Source organism: Amphiura filiformis, chromosome 1 (assembly GCF_039555335.1).
Source record: "Amphiura filiformis chromosome 1, Afil_fr2py, whole genome shotgun sequence".
In the NCBI taxonomy this organism is placed as follows: domain Eukaryota; kingdom Metazoa; phylum Echinodermata; class Ophiuroidea; order Amphilepidida; family Amphiuridae; genus Amphiura; species Amphiura filiformis.
Window position 1 is genome coordinate 12,219,623 of NC_092628.1, and position 23,214 is coordinate 12,242,836.

At 36.0% G+C, this 23,214-nt stretch overlaps 1 protein-coding gene, 4 non-coding genes and 1 pseudogene across 5 annotated transcripts in view; 1 reads left to right on the forward strand and 5 right to left on the reverse strand.

Moving 5' to 3' along the window:
* Nucleotides 1–754, forward strand: part of LOC140154934 (pleckstrin homology domain-containing family A member 1-like) — a 66,684-nt gene extending 65,930 nt beyond the window's left edge. Inside the window, exon 14 of the mRNA XM_072177626.1 lies at nucleotides 144–754. Coding sequence (XP_072033727.1) covers nucleotides 144–389 — 246 coding nt within the window. The 3' untranslated portion in view covers nucleotides 390–754. The remainder of the gene's footprint in view (nucleotides 1–143) is intronic.
* Nucleotides 755–12,516: 11,762 nt separating this feature from the next.
* Nucleotides 12,517–12,640, reverse strand: LOC140169950 (5S ribosomal RNA). Its single transcript, XR_011861442.1, has one exon. It is a non-coding gene; the product is annotated as a 5S ribosomal RNA (ribosomal RNA).
* Nucleotides 12,641–15,124: 2,484 nt separating this feature from the next.
* On the reverse strand, nucleotides 15,125–15,248 carry LOC140170014 (5S ribosomal RNA). Its single transcript, XR_011861460.1, has one exon. It is a non-coding gene; the product is annotated as a 5S ribosomal RNA (ribosomal RNA).
* A 2,469-nt stretch (nucleotides 15,249–17,717) lies between these two features.
* Nucleotides 17,718–17,841, reverse strand: LOC140170083 (5S ribosomal RNA). Its single transcript, XR_011861484.1, has one exon. It is a non-coding gene; the product is annotated as a 5S ribosomal RNA (ribosomal RNA).
* Nucleotides 17,842–20,316: 2,475 nt separating this feature from the next.
* LOC140169843 (5S ribosomal RNA) lies at nucleotides 20,317–20,440 on the reverse strand (annotated as a pseudogene).
* Nucleotides 20,441–22,916: 2,476 nt separating this feature from the next.
* LOC140169698 (5S ribosomal RNA) lies at nucleotides 22,917–23,040 on the reverse strand. The gene has a single exon (XR_011861382.1). It is a non-coding gene; the product is annotated as a 5S ribosomal RNA (ribosomal RNA).
* Between the last annotated feature and the right edge of the window lie 174 nt (nucleotides 23,041–23,214).

Consider the following 23,214-nt stretch of genomic DNA (forward strand, 5'->3'; position numbering starts at 1 on the left):
CACTAAGCCTCTAAGGTACCAGAGGACTTCCAATATTGTCTGAAGAGACTGTTGTATAGCAAACTAAGATCCAAGACCATGTAAAATCATTTTTCTTTGTCATTTGAAATTAATATTGCCAAAATGTATTATTTTCTTCACAGACTACAGGTCACAGAAGCTCATCACTATTCAAGAAAGAGGAGGGTAGCAATAAAGTCAGATCGGAACAAAATCGGAGGGCGTCTAGTCCACGTAGCTCATCAGGACCAAACAGGCTATCTAGTAAGCAAGGGTCACATAGTAAGCAAGGATCGCAGAGGCATCAAGGCAACGGAGCTTCCAATCAAAAGAAAGGCAAGGATGAGGTCAAAGGTCAGGAGAATGCACCAATGGTGACACATTTATAGTAGGGATATTAGCCTAGGTGGTTATTTTGTAGCTAGTGATCAAATGTAAAAAATATGCCTTTCTTTTGGTGTGGGTAAGATTTTGCAAACTCTTGGCAAGTTGGACATCATATAGCTGCTTCAAGTCCTTTATAGCTGCTTCAAGTAAATACAAACAAAGCTGCGTTGCTGGTGTATCATGATACATACTTGCTGCATTCATCAGGCAGTGATGTGTCATTGCTTGGACACAAACCGACTGCTTAGTGCCAGAAGTGGGTAGGTGCAATAGCTGCCCTCTGTACCTGCCATGTGTAGATGAGTACAATATACTGTTTGTAAATTGCCAAATGTTCACAAGGCAGCTATTGTACTTACCCACTTCTGGCACTCAAAATGTGATGAAATGTGATATGTCATTGCTTGAACACAAATGTGACTGTTTATGATTGTATGTACGCAATCTATAGACCTTTTTTCATATATAGGTAAATATATGGTAAATCCGGCCCTCAAAATGCAATCTTAATCTTAAAAAGTGCAGCAAAATTTATTTTCCCCAACATGTATCCTTAAAGTGCTTTGTGCTTTCAAGTGCTTTAACATAAATGCACATAATGCATAACACGATACTGTTGACTCTGTAGACTCTGTGATATAGTTATTTTTAAAATTTTGGTATCAACAAACCAATTTATCTATCTCTATTTTTTAAATTCTTTCATTTTGCATCTAACATTTCTTTTAAAAAATGTCTTCAACAAATCGGATAAAAGTTTAAAATTATTATTCTGTGAATGTATATATTATAAATAGTAATACAGTATATTGTACATACAAGTACTAAATCTATTTTTTCTGTGTTTTATTAATTGTTTGTAGCTTATATAATACAGGCAGAATCTTCAATATCGTGTACCCTTTAGGTGGTGTACTCCCACAGAATTAGAGACAGAGAACCGGGACTCGACTTGATACAGGCATGGAGCAAAAATTGGGGGTATTCAGTTTCCCTCGGAATGCTCTCGAGGTATTCATTGTCATGCAAGCTGCGCATACTAAGCGTAATTTGACACGCTTCATAATGAAATGCGTCGTTTGCAAGACGCTAAAGTTTTGACGCGGAATTGTTTTCGTTTGTCTCTACGCACCGTCGGCAAGGACCCGAATACCCCCAATTTTCTCCCCAGAGCTGACCATTGTACGTGACGGTATAGGGAGTCCCGGTTTTCCTTTCTAATTCTGTGTGTACTCCACATATATCAAAGGCTCAGTCACGGCTTATATTACTATTGCATTCAAAATTATAAGAAAACTAAGAATGGTACTGCTTTCTCTCTCTTTGCCGTAAATGATAATTTCAAAGTAAGACATCATATTTAAAAAAATTAAACTTCAATAACCTAGCTTGTGATATCTTCCTTACATTACTTTTAATTCGTATCAAGCTTTGTATGAACCTTATCATTCATGTAGTTATTTGTGTAGCAGTCATAGAGATTAGACTTAAAGAGTACATACTCCACCATGTTTGCATGTCGCTCATGGAGGGCAATAAAGTGTACCTTATGCGTGTACCATGCGCCCGGTAATCTTCTTTTTTAGATGCATGCTTGTTTACAGTTTGACTGTAATTCGTTGTGCCAAAAATCCATGTTATAATACAGGCACAAAGATTTGTGACGCGTAAGCTTGAAAATGCCAATTATCGTTAAATGTCTGGGCTTTTGTTGATAAATGCTGACGGTACACTATATATTGGTCCCCATCCGTGACATTTCAGCATGAGGGTTTTTACTGTAATGTTGTGCACAGGGCTATTCTTGAGTTTATACTCTTTGAGTCCAATCTCTTTGGTAATGATATATAGATGCAAGAGATAGGTCTTATGAAGTTGCTAGAACATGGTGTTAAATTGTTTTTCAGATATTTGATTTGGTTTTACAGAAGGGCAGGATCCTTTACTGGTTATAATTATGTTTTTGTAAATGTAATAATGTTTGAGTAAACTAACATTGTCGACGACTAAAGCAGATTCAACCCATCGTGGGACGTTTTACCAACAAATCCAGGCTGTCGGTCAATCATCTGCAGTCATGCATAACGTGATATGCACGATCGCCAGGTAGCCTGAATTTGATTGAAAAATGTCCCACGATGGGTTGAATCTGCTATAATAGATAAAAATTGGTTATTTTTTTTAAATAATTGATGGTGTAAGCTAAGATTTATTGTGTTTTATTTGTGAACCAAAACTGCTTGGTTGTAGGGGGACCAAAATTGCTTTGTCTTACATTGCATTCTAAATTGTATAGTTCTGTTATTGTGAATAATGGGCTATTCTGTTTAAAGTCCACACTACCCCTGTGGAAGATTTAGCTAAAGTTTTCCACAGAGGGAGTATGAGTTTCAAATAGAATAGACAGTTGAGTAACTTCTATTTGAAATACTCCAGTTGTGGAAGATATGGGTAAAGCCATAATACAGAGGGAGTATGAGTTTCAAAATGATTAACCCTGATCAAATACATTTGAAAAACATACTCCCCCTTTGGAAGATATTTCCAAAATCTTCCACAGCGGTAGTGTGGATTTTAAATGGAAAAGCCAAACAAGTTGCATTTTATGATTTATATTATATTAGTGACATGATCTGAGCAGAAATAAATAATTAAATAATAATAATAATATTCAAGCGCATATTTGAGTAATAGAAACTTACTAAAAATGCAGTCTTGATAAAGCATTTATTTTTATAATTTTTTTTATGATTGTGTGGATCGGATTAAGTCATATTTTGTATGTATTTCAAGTGTAGCATATGCAAGGACAAGGGCTGGAAAAGGTCAGGAATTCAGGAAGCTCTTTCGCTATATATTTTGACATTTGGAAGAATGTTTTGCTTCCATCAAATAAAGTAACATGTGAGGTTTTTTTTTGTGGGGGGAAGTTGCTATGTTTTTTATTGATGTTTGGCATATCCACCTGGGGAATAGGCTGGATGAAGACCAAGTATTAGCTCAATCATTCCATAAATATTTTATTTTTAAATACCATTTGATATTATATAGTGATCAGCACCCTTAATACACTGGCTTGCTAACACCCATGTTACCTCAAAATCAAGAACACATTCAAATTATTGTTTTGTTGTTGTTTTGGGGGCTTTTTATATTTTAGCTGTAAAGATGATGCCTAAATTAAGAAATAAAAAGTGATGTAGTATCATTTATGGATGAATAATAATTATATTTTTTTCCCTTTTTGAGCTTGATTAAATGTTATTAACTCTTGCAGAACCAAGTGAAATAAAATGTTTATTTTTCTATAGAACTGTATTGTGTAAAAATATGCTGCAAGCACTGGCAAATAAAAGGGATGGATATTATGCCTATTGGATAATAAATTTAAAAAAAAATGAAACAAGGGGGTGTCTTAGAATTGCAGTAGAATGTAATAGCTGCCTTATGTAAAGCATATATTATTTACAGTACATGTACAACCCCCTCATTGTAAATGGTTGATGTTTTGTATTACTTTCCTGATGGCCTCTAAGCCAACCCAAGATATCCCCTTTGCATGTAGTTGGAGTTCTTCATTTGCTATTGATCAAAATGTAAGTACCTGTACATTCTTAGAAATATTGCAAATGGCAGCTATTACATTCTACTACATTTAATGATTGTCAGCCCATGATTTGAATGTTATAAGAAAAAGTCATTGGGTGATATTATTGAAAATATTGGATCATTGTGTGAAATAATATATGAGGGGTGGATACTGGGGGATGAAGGGGTAAAAAGAGTATTATTTTGTGTCGCCTTCTCAACAAAGGGAACCATTGAGTGGCAAATTAGCTCTATCAGGGGTGCATTGCAAATGCCAGTCAAAAGGTGCCTGCCAATGTGAGTGCACACCCCTTGGAAAAATAAGGGTTTGGAAAAGAAAACGTCTAAGAATTCATAATTTTTAATTATAGTAATGTTGAACATCATGCTCAATGTGGAATTAGGAGCCAGCAGAATATTGAATGTTTTGTCTATTTGGGTCAATTGTGCTATTCCAGTTGAAATCCATATCCCCTACGGAAGACATGACCTTGATATCCCACACAGTGGGTGTAGATTTCAAATGGAGTCACCCTTTCAGGTAGCCCCTTTTGAAATTCTCGCTCCCTGTGTGGAAGATTAAGGTCATGTCTTCCATAGGTCTTGTAAGGATGTCAACTGGAATAGCACATTATGTTGGAAGAATAATATTCAGAGTTGTAACAATTAATGATCACATGTATACAGACCTCAAAATAACTTCTCTAAATGGGCTGGCATTTTCTTCGGAAGGGGTGGGTCCCAAATGTACTGGGGTCATAAATTTTTGGAAAGAAAAATAGGGGAGGGTCATAAAATTTTTGATTACCAAAATGTAGGGAGTCACAAGATGACCACAGATAGTGTGTTTATTTTATTCAAAAAGACTGATTTCAATACAATTTTAGCCTGTTTAGGGGGTAACATGTATCAGTGGTGGGGGTCATAAAATTTTTGTTGCTGAAATAGGGAGGTTGCAATTTTATTTACACCAACTTTTTGTAAATTTGGGACCCCCTTCCTAAGAAAATGCCAGCCCTCTAATTTGTGTCACCATATCTCACCTGAAATTGATGTGCAATGTCTTTTGAAAGTGGAATTATGAAGTGCAATAGATTGCTTGTGATTTCAAAGTTGTATGACGCTTTTGCACTTCACTTTAGAAAATTGCATCGCAACAGGCATATTGCCAATGGGGTTAATGGGCTATTCCAGTTGAAATACACCCCCATATGGAAAACATGACCTTAATCTCCCACACAGGGGGTGTAGATTTCATATAAGAGTCACCCATTCAGGTAATCCCATTTGAAATTCACACTCCCTGTGTAAAAGATTAAGGTCATGTTTTCTAGAAGGGTGTATGGATTTCAACTGGAATATACCTCAAGTTTGGAGTGCAAGTGGCATTGCCCTGGGGTTTATGTTCATGAAAGTTCATAAATCATGATTTTGATTTAAAAACTTTTGATCCAAACACAAAGAATTTTATTCCTACCTTGGAATTTTCAGATGGTACTTCATCTTTCATCAAGAAGAGAGTGACTGTATGAAGTCGCAATCTTTTTTACCTTGAACCCTTGCATTTATTTTGAGGTCTGTGTGTATCGATCTTATGCTAACACAAGTTGTAATTTATTGACAAAAAAAGTTTCCTTCTATGATTGTTCATTTTTTATCACCTCAAAAGAAACACATGACAGAATATAAAATTATTATTCTATGTATATTTTATAATGCCTATATTTCATTATGTTTATGAATGTTTGGTTTAGAAAACTAGCATAGTTGCCACTCATACTTTTTCTCTGCCTCCCCCACACCATTACACTATGTTGTTGTGTACCAGTAGTCTCCTTCACAGCCATTTTGATTCTGCTTGATCTCCATACAAACCATCTGCCATTGTTAACATATGTGGTGTGATCAAAGATCTTTTAGTAAAGCTAGATGAGAATAAGTATATGTGTTCACGTAACCTCCTTCAACTCATTTGCATAGAATTGGATACCAAGATCGTATTCTGATTCGTCGAACTTCGAATTAGCATACTTTTGGATACCTCCATATTTGGGTTTACCTAATTAATTATTATTAATGACGATTACGTTGTTTACATCATGACGTCATTAGAGCTTGTCACTCGTCCGATTGAAACACGAAAAGCATTTGCACTTTTCTTCCCATTAATGTTATATCATGAAATACCATATAGCGGAGGTGTTAGTTTTTTATATAAGGAAAATATTCAAACCGATGACCCCATGTTTACAATGGCTAAATATGCTGTATTAGTTCTGGAAAGGGTCCGGCGAGCGGTCCGCCATTTTTTTTCTACAGATTTTGATGTCATTTAGCAGACTTGCTTACCAGTCGTTTTCATTATCCTAACTACAGTTTGCACATTGAAAAGTGAACTTGACGCACGTGATGCGAAAAAAGTCTTGCCGTACCTTTTTGATTCATTTTTCAGCCGGGACGGCTACGTTTGCGGCCACGCTTCGGTATAGGGATGACCAGTTCTTGTGTATATAGAATTCTGTGGGTGTGATCAAGCAAAATCAGTCTTAAGTCAGACATATTCAATTTCTTACACATAGGATTGTAAATAGCATTTGCAAAGCTACAATTTGCAGAAAACCCTATTGAATTTAAACAATCAGTTCAAAAGATATGAGCAGTTAAAGAGTTTCCAAAACAATTGGAAACAAAATGATATACTTCCTTTGTTTGGCTCTGTCTCGATATCAATATTTCCGACTTCTGACTGATTTTTCTGATCACATCACATAAAACACCATTTCTAATTGGCTATAATAATGTTACATAAAAAGGTACATCTGGGAACTTTTCCAGTCTCTGAGTTTGATACTCATCTCGCCAATTAACATATTCAAAGTCTTGTTTCAAACCGTGCTTGATGTTGTTGGAAAGGTTTCAGCAATCAGAAAGGGTTTGTGATGCTATAATTGGCAGATTGGTTAGTATGGAGTGGTTCAGTGGAATCAAATTGGCTGTGGAGAAGACTACATGTGGAGAAGACTACATGTGGAGGAGACTACATGTGTAGTGTACCAGTTGTTTGATAACAAAGTGCTAGGCAAAATACAAAATAGTAATAGGTCAAGTTCATGTATTGTTAAAACTGGAGCTTTAGCAGGCTGTGCCTTTTAATATAAATAGTCATTTATCATAATACTTTTAATATAAGAATGCAATCTTTTTCTACCCATTTGTTGAGTCTTTCTTATAAGTATTGTAATTATGGTTTTGGAAATCATAATATTAAACGAAATATGCAAAACTATGTGGTGTGTTCTGTAGATTTCTTTGCGTTGATTATGTTGTAAGGAAAGAGAGACTTCAGAGTTTGGAGTTTCAATATTCCAATTCACTACAAACCAAGACTGAGTACAAAGTCCTGGAAACATTACGAGGGCCATTGAAGCCAATGGTACGTTTTATCAGACCTATTTTTTTATTGCACTTTTTAACAGCCCTTCACATCATGCACCACATGAGATAGAGGAAACAATGATATTTTGATAAAGCTGCTCCCATCCAAGTACTAACCGACGTTGCTTAACTTCGGTGATCGGACAAGAACCGGTGTATTCAACGTGGTATGGCCGTAGACATCTGAAGGTGTGATTTAAGCTTACTTTTTAGCTTAGCATTGTCTTGGTTGCTCACCTTTCCCCCCAATCGTTTCTATATTAATTGTGCAACAATTTATTGCTCCTCATGAAACTTACAACTATTAAACTCTAATCAAATTGTGCATTTTTTCTGATAACATCCCAGTCTTTTAATTTTTAGGAACTATAATAAATCACGGGTTGCACATCCGGTCAGCGTATGTTTACAAATTCAGTGCCACTTTTACAAGGTAAACTGGTCGTCTTTGGCAAGATGCAGCCAATTTACTACCGGTAACCGATTCATTATAATACTAGTACCACTAGCAATTCAACTCGCTGATAGATGTATAGGCTTATTCGGCACCTCGGCACCATTTGTCTCGAGCTATCTTCAGTAGATAGGCAAAATTAACATCAGATCATTACATCAAAAATCATCCGGCTGGTTTCACACACCACACGGTAGGCCCGTATGAACTACCATACCATTGAAATTAAAACAGACTTTAAACATACAGGTGCAATCTAATTGTAATTTATGCTTATCCAATGACTTGGCTACGTACATGACGTGTAGGCCTAGTGGTACATTACTTGCGCGCGTCTACTGTAGATGTGTATTGATCATTGATGAAGTAGTGCATTGCTTACAAGTTGTAGGTCTATCAATGTGTGAAATAATATGTTATTTGATATTTAAAATAAACTTGTTAATTAACCATTTACTACTACTAATAAAAACGGAAAAATGCAGTAGACAAAATATTATATTATAGAATGTCCCACCGTAACATTTGTAGCTGTTCCCCCTGGTAAGTTGTGTGTTTCTTGTCAGGGAGAGCTCATACATATACTTTTAGTACCTCTGCGAACTCAGTGCACACAAGAAATGTCTTTAATGCAGACAGGTGTTGTCAACATGCTTTATACTGTTCCACTTCTGCAAAGATAATCTATTATAGCGTTCTACTTTAATTATAATAATCCAACGGAAGTGTACTGGAAGATGAGCAATTAACAAAGCCTCAATTTATGTGAATATTTTAATGTCAACAATGTACCTTTCATGACAAGAGTGGTGCCCACAGGGCCAAAAATGTGCAACTTGCCAGGGGGGATAGCTACTAACCAAAAGTGGGTTAACCAATAGTTTCAAGTTTCCCTTGTGTGGAAAGCAAATAATTAATTATTGATACATAAATGAATGAATGAATGAATGAATGATAACCACACAATCAAATAAATCGATCTATATAAATAAAATAAAATAAAATAAAATAAAATAAAATAAAATAAAATAAAATAAAATAAAATAAAATAAAATAAAATAAAATAAATGTTGATACTGATCATTTTGACAAAAACATTCGTATATGATGGACATGCCGAAGAAGAAAATAATCGTATCCAACAGCGCGTTCTGAGCAGGTCCTAGGCCTACTGGACAATTGGAATGTAACATCAAATTTAATTTACCAAAAGACGAAAAAATAGGGAAACATCCACCATCTAAACCACTCATAACACCAACACCCTCTTGACATAGGGCCTACACACAAACAAACAAAATCGTCATTTTACAGAAGCACAGATAACACAAATGTCCACATGCGATACGGTTTTTTGTTTGCACCTGAATAGCATTGCTGTAGTGAGCCAGTAGTGAGCCAAGCGCGTCGACGTCAGGGCGCGGTATGCGCGTGAAAAAATGGTTCAAGTTAAGTTTATGCGTACGCATTACACACGTGATACGCATTTCATTGACAATATTGTCGCCTAACAACATAAAATCAAAACAATCGCGGACAGCAGTAGTTGGTTGAAACGTGTTTTTGAATCAAGTTCGGCACTTGTTCTGTACAACTTCTAGCAAGAGTTGTGAAGACACTGAGATTTTACCGTGTCACCTATTTACGCCTTTATTTTACCAAAAGAAAATGTGTCTTATTACTCTATTTTGTGAAAAAGGAGGAATATCTACTTGAAAATGCCTGATATCCTAAGCACCCGCTCTCATTGTCAGTCTTTCTACCGCGCCGAAGCCTGGTCTACTCCATAAAAATAGTAAGTTTCAGTAGGATAATTAGTTGATTTGTTTTTATTGATGAAATTGCAAAATACCACAGAATTTCAGTTGTGTATATGGTCGAATCCAACGAAAAGTGTACACGGCATGTTCAGGGCCATAACTTAAAAGTATTAATCAATTGGCATTTGTTTTTATATTGTGTTTATTCCCCTTGATCATACGCTTCGCGCCATATATAATAAGACCCCCTTCTGTGAAAAACTTAGACACAGAGTCCCCAAAACATGCTATTTTTACCCATTTTTTCCAAATATTTCTTAAAGTATTTTTAAAAACATCTAAATCAGTTACGAAAAGAAGTCATTGGATTGAATCTAAATTGATTTCCTGAAAGGTGTGTATTCAAAGATTACCTGTTCAATTTTTCACATATTTGTACATAATTATGAATTTGTTGTGATAATTTTTTGAGTGGTATTTTTTTACATTACCTACGAATACAATTTTTCATAGCACTAGATATATCTTTAAAAAATGGAAATCACTAATAAATGCGCAATTGATACAAGCTTTGATATGTCCAATACTGAAATGCATTGCATTCGGACATCTTTATTATTGTGTTTTGCTGCCAGAAATTCTAAATGGCACAAAGGTAGGTTTGGTAAAAAAATATGCTTTACCTCCGAATACATGTTAAAAGCTGTGTCATTTCCACAAATTGAGAGAATAGTAAACAATAGTTAAGCAATAGGTGCAGGGTAATACACTCTTTATTTCTATCAAGTTTCAATAGCCTGCGTTTAAATATTTCTGAGATATCAACAATAAAAGCAAGTATTCGTAGGTAAATTTCGGTAACCGAATGTTACCTACGAATACAATTATTTGACATCATGACAATATTGTGAAACACGGCCATTCATGCCAATGCCCATATTGGTACATAACGAAGGCCTGTATGTTTGCTATCAAATCATATGTCAATGAAAGTTGCGAATTCACATACATGCCCACCATGCAAAACTGAATACGGCTTAATTGTTGAAAAATATGTACTGAAATAGACGACGGTCTGCTCATTTGAAAGAAAAATCAGATTCGAAGAAGATTAGAAGGGGATAAATACTTGGATTTGTCAGCTGTCATGTGTGTTTCATTTTAAACGTTTACCGACCTTCTGTTTTGAGTAATTCGTGTCCAAATTGGTTTATTCGAAGGTAACTTTTGACGTTTTCGCTAAGTTTACCTACGAATACCATGGACAAAAACAACTTTTCTCATTGTCTCATGATCTAGACAACATAGTGGTGGACCCTAGTATAAAGCTAATTATAGTTGCCCTCAAATAAAAGGCCACAAGACGTAACTGACTCCAAGATGGACTTCACAAGTCTGCAATAATGGTTTTAAGCGATTTGTGTGCAATTAAGCAAATTAAAGTCACTTTCGTGCCTTTGTTTCTTACTTCAATCCTCGTTCAACCACTGTGAACCAACATTAAATATACATGATAGGGTCTCAAGTATCAATAAACGCACATAAAGAAAATAATACATTCAAAGTGCTTTATAAAATGAAGATTTGATTGCGATATCCACCAAAAATCTAATTCTTACCTACAAATACTGAAATGTTACTTACGAATACAGCATAATACATGACATGTGTAATGAAGTGTCCCTACCAATGGAAATTAATTGTCAAAAACTTTAAGCGGTACCCCAGGACACTATTATTACCCATATACGGATTCATTCAACAATTATTTATTATGTAAAATTGCTGATTAACTACTTGTATATCAAAATGAAGTGGTCAAAATATTGCTAAAAGCATCAAAAACGTTTTGATCTAAGGTAATAGCATTTATTCATTTGGACGTACCATCTGAAAGAGATCTAAAAACTACCATTTTATCAATTCATTACCATAATAGCAAAATTTAAACCTCTAAACTCAATATAGATATTGTTAAATCGCTCATGTTACCTACGAATACCCGGGTTTCTTCACCTTTTCATTGTATAAAGCGTTAGGTGTATGCGTATAATTCCTAATATTCTTGAAAACATATATCCTACTCGTTCTTATACAATGTGTAAATTGATTCATACTCATTTGATAAATAAAATACAGAAACTGACCTAAACTTCATTTTCAAAAATAAACTAGCATAAATTGACTAAGATCATAATGATCGCGTTATGAAAATAAAACAAATATTTTCTGGTTGAGCTAGCATTTTCCTGACACCCTGTGGTCTACATTACACGAAAAAAGCGTTAATGGAAATATTCCATTTGTTTTAGGTTGATTAGTATTGCGATAGTGAAAGCATCCTAGTGGTATTCGTAGGTATAACATTGGGTTTTGATATCACATTTACTATCACACGTCCTGGATTTATTTTTCAAGATTAGTAATGGCACTTTTGGTTCCTATAAGGCCAATATGTCATCAATCGATGGGCAAAAGGAAAAAATTGTGGAGACATTTTTGTTTCGGACTTTTATTTTGGGCCCGTGGACACTTTTGGTTGGATTCGACCATATGCTAGTTTTGTTGAATTCAGCAATTAACATCGATATTTTTATTTTGAAAAACAATTTTGTTGGGGGGGAGAAGAGGGGGTTAGACATCTCACAGAATGGTGGAGGGCAGCTGCCCCCCTTGGCTACGCCACTGATGTTGGTGCTATGTGGTGGCGCTTTGGTAGCAATTAATTTCTAGTTGTTATGCTGGTGTGCTCCAGAAACGTAAATAGTGAGAAAAAAAATGATATTTTGAACAAAAATTAGCTGCTTTGTAAATAGAAAAATTACATCACATGAGATAGAGAAAACAAACTTCAACACGAGTAAAAATAAAAATGAAGGATTAGAATGCAAAAGTGTACAGCACCCGGTATTCCCAAGCGGTCTCCCATCCAAGTACTAAACCGGACCCGACGTTGCATGCTTAACTTCGGTGATCGGACGAGAACCGGTGTATTCAACGTGGTATGGCCGTAGACATCTGAAGGTGTGATTTAAGCTTACTTTTTAGCTTAAGATTCAGTTTGGTTGCTCACCTTTCCCCCCAATCGTTTCTATATTAATTGTGCAACAATTTATTGCTCCTCATGAAACGTACAACTATTAAACTTTAATGAAATTGTGCATTTTTTCTGATAACATCCCAGTCTTTTAATTTTAGGAACTATAATAAATCACGGGTTGCACATCCGGTCAGCGTATGTTTACAAATTCAGTGCCACTTTTACAAGGTAAACTGGTCGTCTTTGGCAAGATGCAGCCAATTTACTACCGGTAACCGATTCATTATAATACTAGTACCACTAGCAATTCAACTCGCTGATAGATGTATAGGCTTATTCGGCACCTCGGCACCATTTGTCTCGAGCTATCTTCAGTAGATAGCAAAAATTAACATCAGATCATTACATCAAAAATCATCCGGCTGGTTTCACACACCACACGGTAGGCCCGTATGAACTACCATACCATTGAAATTAAAACAGACTTTAAACATACAGGTGCAATCTAATTGTAATTTATGCTTATCCAATGACTTGGCTACGTACATGACGTGTAGGCCTAGTGGTACATTACTTGCGCGCGTCTACTGTAGATGTGTATTGATCATTGATGAAGTAGTGCATTGCTTACAAGTTGTAGGTCTATCAATGTGTGAAATAATATGTTATTTGATATTTAAAATAAACTTGTTAATTAACCATTTACTACTACTAATAAAAACGGAAAAATGCAGTAGACAAAATATTATATTATAGAATGTCCCACCGTAACATTTGTAGCTGTTCCCCCTGGTAAGTTGTGTGTTTCTTGTCAGGAGAGCTCATACATATACTTTTAGTACCTCTGCGAACTCAGTGCACACAAGAAATGTCTTTAATGCAGACAGGTGTTGTCAACATGCTTTATACTGTTCCACTTCTGCAAAGATAATCTATTATAGCGTTCTACTTTAATTATAATAATCCAACGGAAGTGTACTGGAAGATGAGCAATTAACAAAGCCTCAATTGATGTGAATATTTTAATGTCAACAATGTACCTTTCATGACAAGAGTGGTGCCCACAGGGCCAAAAATTTGCAACTTGCCAGGGGGGATAGCTACTAACCAAAAGTGGGTTAACCAATAGTTTCAAGTTTCCCTTGTGTGGAAAGCAAATAATTAATTATTGATACATAAATGAATGAATGAATGAATGAATGATAACCACACAATCAAATAAATCGATCTATATAAATAAAATAAAATAAAATAAAATAAAATAAAATAAAATAAAATAAAATAAAATAAAATAAAATAAAATAAAATAAATGTTCATACTGATCATTTTGACAAAAACATTCGTATATGATGGACATGCCGAAGAAGAAAATAATCGTATCCAACAGCGCGTTCTAAGCAGGTCCTAGGCCTACTGGACAATTGGAATGTAACATCAAATTTAATTTACCAAAAGACGAAAAAAATAGGGAAACATCCACCATCTAAACCACTCATAACACCAACACCCTCTTGACATAGGGCCTACACACAAACAAACAAAATCGTCATTTTACAGAAGCACAGATAACACAAATGTCCACATGCGATACGGTTTTTTGTTTGCACCTGAATAGCATTGCTGTAGTGAGCCAGTAGTGAGCCAAGCGCGTCGACGTCAGGGCGCGGTATGCGCGTGAAAAAATGGTTCAAGTTAAGTTTACGCGTACGCATTACACACGTGATACGCATTTCATTGACAATATTGTCGCCTAACAACATAAAATCAAAACAATCGCGGACAGCAGTAGTTGGTTGAAACGTGTTTTTGAATCAAGTTCGGCACTTGTTCTGTACAACTTCTAGCAAGAGTTGTGAAGACACTGAGATTTTACCGTGTCACCTATTTACGCCTTTATTTTACCAAAAGAAAATGTGTCTTATTACTCTATTTTGTGAAAAAGGAGGAATATCTACTTGAAAATGCCTGATATCCTAAGCACACGCTCTCATTGTCAGTCTTTCTACCGCGCCGAAGCCTGGTCTACTCCATAAAAATAGTAAGTTTCAGTAGGATAATTAGTTGATTTGTTTTTATTGATGAAATTGCAAAATACCACAGAATTTCAGTTGTGTATATGCTAGTTTTGTTGAATTCAGCAATTCACATCGATATTTTTATTTTGAAAAACAATTTTGTTGGGGGGGGGGGGAGAAGAGGGGGTTAGACATCTCACAGAATGGTGGAGGGCAGCTGCCCCCCTTGGCTACGCCACTGATGTTGGTGCTATGTGGTGGCGCTTTGGTAGCAATTAATTTCTAGTTGTTAGGCTGGTGTGCTCCAGAAACGTAAATAGTGAGAAAAAAATGATATTTTGAACAAAAATTAGCTGCTTTGTAAATAGAAAAATTACATCACATGAGATAGAGGATACAAACTTCAACACGAGTAAAAATAAAAAGGAAGGATTAGAATGCAAAAGTGTACAGCACCCGGTATTCCCAAGCGGTCTCCCATCCAAGTACTAAACCGGACCCGACGTTGCATGCTTAACTTCGGTGATCGGACGAGAACCGGTGTATTCAACGTGGTATGGCCGTAGACATCTGAAGGTGTGATTTAAGCTTACTTTTTAGCTTAAGATTCAGTCTGGTTGCTCACCTTTCCCCCCAATCGTTTCTATATTAATTGTGCAACAATTTATTGCTCCTCATGAAACGTACAACTATTAAACTTTAATGAAATTGTGCATTTTTCTGATAACATCCCAGTCTTTTAATTTGTAGGAACTATAATAAATCACGGGTTGCACATCCGGTCAGCGTATGTTTACAAATTCAGTGCCACTTTTACAAGGTAAACTGGTCGTCTTTGGCAAGATGCAGCCAATTTACTACCGGTAACCGATTCATTATAATACTAGTACCACTAGCAATTCAAACTCGCTGATAGATGTATAGGCTTATTCGGCACCTCGGCACCATTTGTCTCGAGCTATCTTCAGTAGATAGCAAAAATTAACATCAGATCATTACATCAAAAATCATCCGGCTGGTTTCACACACCACACGGTAGGCCCGTATGAACTACCATACCATTGAAATTAAAACAGACTTTAAACATACAGGTGCAATCTAATTGTAATTTATGCTTATCCAATGACTTGGCTACGTACATGACGTGTAGGCCTAGTGGTACATTACTTGCGCGCGTCTACTGTAGATGTGTATTGATCATTGATGAAGTAGTGCATTGCTTACAAGTTGTAGGTCTATCAATGTGTGAAATAATATGTTATTTGATATTTAAAATAAACTTGTTAATTAACCATTTACTACTACTAATAAAAACGGAAAAATGCAGTAGACAAAATATTATATTATAGAATGTCCCACCGTAACATTTGTAGCTGTTCCCCCTGGTAAGTTGTGTGTTTCTTGTCAGGGAGAGCTCATACATATACTTTTAGTACCTCTGCGAACTCAGTGCACACAAGAAATGTCTTTAATGCAGACAGGTGTTGTCAACATGCTTTTAGACTGTTCCACTTCTGCAAAGATAATCTATTATAGCGTTCTACTTTAATTATAATAATCCAACGGAAGTGTACTGGAAGATGAGCAATTAACAAAGCCTCAATTGATGTGAATATTTTAATGTCAACAATGTACCTTTCATGACAAGAGTGGTGCCCACAGGGCCAAAAATTTGCAACTTGCCAGGGGGATAGCTACTAACCAAAAGTGGGTTAACCAATAGTTTCAAGTTTCCCTTGTGTGGAAAGCAAATAATTAATTATTGATACATAAATGAATGAATGAATGAATGAATGATAACCACACAATCAAATAAATCGATCTATATAAATAAAATAAAATAAAATAAAATAAAATAAAATAAAATAAAATAAAATAAAATAAAATAAAATAAATGTTCATACTGATCATTTTGACAAAAACATTCGTATATGATGGACATGCCGAAGAAGAAAATAATCGTATCCAACAGCGCGTTCTAAGCAGGTCCTAGGCCTACTGGACAATTGGAATGTAACATCAAATTTAATTTACCAAAAGACAAAAAAATAGGGAAACATCCACCATCTAAACCACTCATAACACCAACACCCTCTTGACATAGGGCCTACACACAAACAAACAAAATCGTCATTTTACAGAAGCACAGATAACACAAATGTCCACATGCGATACGGTTTTTTGTTTGCACCTGAATAGCATTGCTGTAGTGAGCCAGTAGTGAGCCAAGCGCGTCGACGTCAGGGCGCGGTATGCGCGTGAAAAAATGGTTCAAGTTAAGTTTACGCGTACGCATTACACACGTGATACGCATTTCATTGACAATATTGTCGCCTAACAACATAAAATCAAAACAATCGCGGACAGCAGTAGTTGGTTGAAACGTGTTTTTGAATCAAGTTCGGCACTTGTTCTGTACAACTTCTAGCAAGAGTTGTGAAGACACTGAGATTTTACCGTGTCACCTATTTACGCCTTTATTTTACCAAAAGAAAATGTGTCTTATTACTCTATTTTGTGAAAAAGGAGGAATATCTACTTGAAAATGCCTGATATCCTAAGCACCCGCTCTCATTGTCAGTCTTTCTACCGCGCCGAAGCCTGGTCTACTCCATAAAAATAGTAAGTTTCAGTAGGATAATTAGTTGATTTGTTTTTATTGATGAAATTGCAAAATACCACAGAATTTCAGTTGTGTATATGCTAGTTTTGTTGAATTCAGCAATTCACATCGATATTTTTATTTTGAAAAACAATTTTGTTGGGGGAGAAGAGGGGGTTAGACATCTCACAGAATGGTGGAGGGCAGCTGCCCCCCTTGGCTACGCCACTGATGTTGGTGCTATGTGGTGGCGCTTTGGTAGCAATTAATTTCTAGTTGTTAGGCTGGTGTGCTCCAGAAACGTAAATAGTGAGAAAAAAATGATATTTTGAACAAAAAATTAGCTGCTTTGTAAATAGAAAAATTACATCACATGAGATAGAGAAAACAAACTTCAACACGAGTAAAAATAAAAATGAAGGATTAGAATGCAAAAGTGTACAGCACCCGGTATTCCCAAGCGGTCTCCCATCCAAGTACTAAACCGGACCCGACGTTGCATGCTTAACTTCGGTGATCGGACGAGAACCGGTGTATTCAACGTGGTATGGCCGTAGACATCTGAAGGTGTGATTTAAGCTTACTTTTTAGCTTAAGATTCAGTCTGGTTGCTCACCTTTCCCCCCAATCGTTTCTATATTAATTGTGCAACAATTTATTGCTCCTCATGAAACGTACAACTATTAAACTTTAATGAAATTGTGCATTTTTTCTGATAACATCCCAGTCTTTTAATTTGTAGGAACTATAATAAATCACGGGTTGCACATCCGGTCAGCGTATGTTTACAAATTCAGTGCCACTTTTACAAGGTAAACTGGTCGTCTTTGGCAAGATGCAGCCAATTTACTACCGGTAACCGATTCATTATAATACTAGTACCACTAGCAATTCAACTCGCTGATAGATGTATAGGCTTATTCGGCACCTCGGCACCATTTGTCTCGAGCTATCTTCAGTAGATAGCAAAAATTAACATCAGATCATTACATCAAAAATCATCCGGCTGGTTTCACACACCACACGGTAGGCCCGTATGAACTACCATACCATTGAAATTAAAACAGACTTTAAACATACAGGTGCAATCTAATTGTAATTTATGCTTATCCAATGACTTGGCTACGTACATGACGTGTAGGCCTAGTGGTACATTACTTGCGCGCGTCTACTGTAGATGTGTATTGATCATTGATGAAGTAGTGCATTGCTTACAAGTTGTAGGTCTATCAATGTGTGAAATAATATGTTATTTGATATTTAAAATAAACTTGTTAATTAACCATTTACTACTACTAATAAAAACGGAAAAAATGCAGTAGACAAAATATTATATTATAGAATGTCCCACCGTAACATTTGTAGCTGTTCCCCCTGGTAAGTTGTGTGTTTCTTGTCAGGGAGAGCTCATACATATACTTTTAGTACCTCTGCGAACTCAGTGCACACAAGAAATGTCTTTAATGCAGACAGGTGTTGTCAACATGCTTTATACTGTTCCACTTCTGCAAAGATAATCTATTATAGCGTTCTACTTTAATTATAATAATCCAACGGAAGTGTACTGAAAGATGAGCAATTAACAAAGCCTCAATTGATGTGAATATTTTAATGTCAACAATGTACCTTTCATGACAAGAGTGGTGCCCACAGGGCCAAAAATTTGCAACTTGCCAGGGGGGATAGCTACTAACCAAAAGTGGGTTAACCAATAGTTTCAAGTTTCCCTTGTGTGGAAAGCAAATAATTAATTATTGATACATAAATGAATGAATGAATGAATGAATGATAACCACACAATCAAATAAATCGATCTATATAAATAAAATAAAATAAAATAAAATAAAATAAAATAAAATAAAATAAAATAAAATAAAATAAAATAAAATAAAATAAATGTTGATACTGATCATTTTGACAAAAACATTCGTATATGATGGACATGCCGAAGAAGAAAATAATCGTATCCAACAGCGCGTTCTGAGCAGGTCCTAGGCCTACTGGACAATTGGAATGTAACATCAAATTTAATTTACCAAAAGACGAAAAAATAGGGAAACATCCACCATCTAAACCACTCATAACACCAACACCCTCTTGACATAGGGCCTACACACAAACAAACAAAATCGTCATTTTACAGAAGCACAGATAACACAAATGTCCACATGCGATACGGTTTTTTGTTTGCACCTGAATAGCATTGCTGTAGTGAGCCAGTAGTGAGCCAAGCGCGTCGACGTCAGGGCGCGGTATGCGCGTGAAAAAATGGTTCAAGTTAAGTTTACGCGTACGCATTACACACGTGATACGCATTTCATTGACAATATTGTCGCCTAACAACATAAAATCAAAACAATCGCGGACAGCAGTAGTTGGTTGAAACGTGTTTTTGAATCAAGTTCGGCACTTGTTCTGTACAACTTCTAGCAAGAGTTGTGAAGACACTGAGATTTTACCGTGTCACCTATTTATGCCTTTATTTTACCAAAAGAAAATGTGTCTTATTACTCTATTTTGTGAAAAAGGAGGAATATCTACTTGAAAATGCCTGATATCCTAAGCACCCGCTCTCATTGTCAGTCTTTCTACCGCGCCGAAGCCTGGTCTACTCCATAAAAATAGTAAGTTTCAGTAGGATAATTAGTTGATTTGTTTTTATTGATGAAATTGCAAAATACCACAGAATTTCAGTTGTGTATATGCTAGTTTTGTTGAATTCAGCAATTCACATCGATATTTTTATTTTGAAAACAATTTTGTTGGGGGGGAGAAGAGGGGTTAGACATCTCACAGAATGGTGGAGGGCAGCTGCCCTTGGCTACGCCACTGATGTTGGTGCTATGTGGTGGCGCTTTGGTAGCAATTAATTTCTAGTTGTTAGGCTGGTGTGCTCCAGAAACGTAAATAGTGAGAAAAAAATGATATTTTGAACAAAATTAGCTGCTTTGTAAATAGAAAAATTACATCACATGAGATAGAGAAAACAAACTTCAACACGAGTAAAAATAAAAATGAAGGATTAGAATGCAAAAGTGTACAGCACCCGGTATTCCCAAGCGGTCTCCCATCCAAGTACTAAACCGGACCCGACGTTGCATGCTTAACTTCGGTGATCGGACGAGAACCGGTGTATTCAACGTGGTATGCCCGTAGACATCTGAAGGTGTGATTTAAGCTTACTTTTTAGCTTAAGATTCAGTCTGGTTGCTCACCTTTCCCCCCAATCGTTTCTATATTAATTGTGCAACAATTTATTGCTCCTCATGAAACGTACAACTATTAAACTTTAATGAAATTGTGCATTTTTTCTGATAACATCCCAGTCTTTTAATTTGTAGGAACTATAATAAATCACGGGTTGCACATCCGGTCAGCGTATGTTTACAAATTCAGTGCCACTTTTACAAGGTAAACTGGTCGTCTTTGGCAAGATGCAGCCAATTTACTACCGGTAACCGATTCATTATAATACTAGTACCACTAGCAATTCAACTCGCTGATAGATGTATAGGCTTATTCGGCACCTCGGCACCATTTGTCTCGAGCTATCTTCAGTAGATAGCAAAAATTAACATCAGATCATTACATCAAAAATCATCCGGCTGGTTTCACACACCACACGGTAGGCCCGTATGAACTACCATACCATTGAAATTAAAACAGACTTTAAACATACAGGTGCAATCTAATTGTAATTTATGCTTATCCAATGACTTGGCTACGTACATGACGTGTAGGCCTAGTGGTACATTACTTGCGCGCGTCTACTGTAGATGTGTATTGATCATTGATGAAGTAGTGCATTGCTTACAAGTTGTAGGTCTATCAATGTGTGAAATAATATGTTATTTGATATTTAAAATAAACTTGTTAATTAACCATTTACTACTACTAATAAAAACGGAAAAATGCAGTAGACAAAATATTATATTATAGAATGTCCCACCGTAACATTTGTAGCTGTTCCCCCTGGTAAGTTGTGTGTTTCTTGTCAGGGAGAGCTCATACATATACTTTTAGTACCTCTGCGAACTCAGTGCACACAAGAAATGTCTTTAATGCAGACAGGTGTTGTCAACATGCTTTATACTGTTCCACTTCTGCAAAGATAATCTATTATAGCGTTCTACTTTAATTATAATAATCCAACGGAAGTGTACTGGAAGATGAGCAATTAACAAAGCCTCAATTGATGTGAATATTTTAATGTCAACAATGTACCTTTCATGACAAGAGTGGTGCCCACAGGGCCAAAAATGTGCAACTTGCCAGGGGGATAGCTACTAACCAAAAGTGGGTTAACCAATAGTTTCAAGTTTCCCTTGTGTGGAAAGCAAATAATTAATTATTGATACATAAATGAATGAATGAATGAATGAATGATAACCACACAATCAAATAAATCGATATATATAAATAAAATAAAATAAAATAAAATAAAATAAAATAAAATAAAATAAAATAAAATAAAATAAAATAAAATAAAATAAATGTTGATACTGATCATTTTGACAAAAACATTCGTATATGATGGACATGCCGAAGAAGAAAATAATCGTATCCAACAGCGCGTTCTGAGCAGGTCCTAGGCCTACTGGACAATTGGAATGTAACATCAAATTTAATTTACCAAAAGACGAAAAAATAGGGAAACATCCACCATCTAAACCACTCATAACACCAACACCCTCTTGACATAGGGCCTACACACAAACAAACAAAATCGTCATTTTACAGAAGCACAGATAACACAAATGTCCACATGCGATACGGTTTTTTGTTTGCACCTGAATAGCATTGCTGTAGTGAGCCAGTAGTGAGCCAAGCGCGTCGACGTCAGGGCGCGGTATGCGCGTGAAAAATGGTTCAAGTTAAGTTTATGCGTACGCATTACACACGTGATACGCATTTCATTGACAATATTGTCGCCTAACAACATAAAATCAAAACAATCGCGGACAGCAGTAGTTGGTTGAAACGTGTTTTTGAATCAAGTTCGGCACTTGTTCTGTACAACTTCTAGCAAGAGTTGTGAAGACACTGAGATTTTACCGTGTCACCTATTTACGCCTTTATTTTACCAAAAGAAAATGTGTCTTATTACTCTATTTTGTGAAAAAGGAGGAATATCTACTTGAAAATGCCTGATATCCTAAGCACCCGCTCTCATTGTCAGTCTTTCTACCGCGCCGAAGCCTGGTCTACTCCATAAAAATAGTAAGTTTCAGTAGGATAATTAGTTGATTTGTTTTTATTGATGAAATTGCAAAATACCACAGAATTTCAGTTGTGTATATGCTAGTTTTGTTGAATTCAGCAATTCACATCGATATTTTTATTTTGAAAAACAATTTTGTTGGGGGGAGAAGAGGGGTTAGACATCTCACAGAATGGTGGAGGGCAGCTGCCCCCCTTGGCTACGCCACTGATGTTGGTGCTATGTGGTGGCGCTTTGGTAGCAATTAATTTCTAGTTGTTTGGCTGGTGTGCTCCAGAAACGTAAATAGTGAGAAAAAAAATGATATTTTGAACAAAAATTAGCTGCTTTGTAAATAGAAAAATTACATCACATGAGATAGAGAAAACAAACTTCAACACGAGTAAAAATAAAATGAAGGATTAGAATGCAAAAGTGTACAGCACCCGGTATTCCCAAGCGGTCTCCCATCCAAGTACTAAACCGGACCCGACGTTGCATGCTTAACTTCGGTGATCGGACGAGAACCGGTGTTTTCAACGTGGTATGGCCGTAGACATCTGAAGGTGTGATTTAAGCTTACTTTTTAGCTTAAGATTCAGTCTGGTTGCTCACCTTTCCCCCAATCGTTTCTATATTAATTGTGCAACAATTTATTGCTCCTCATGAAACGTACAACTATTAAACTTTAATGAAATTGTGCATTTTTTTTGATAACATCCCAGTCTTTTA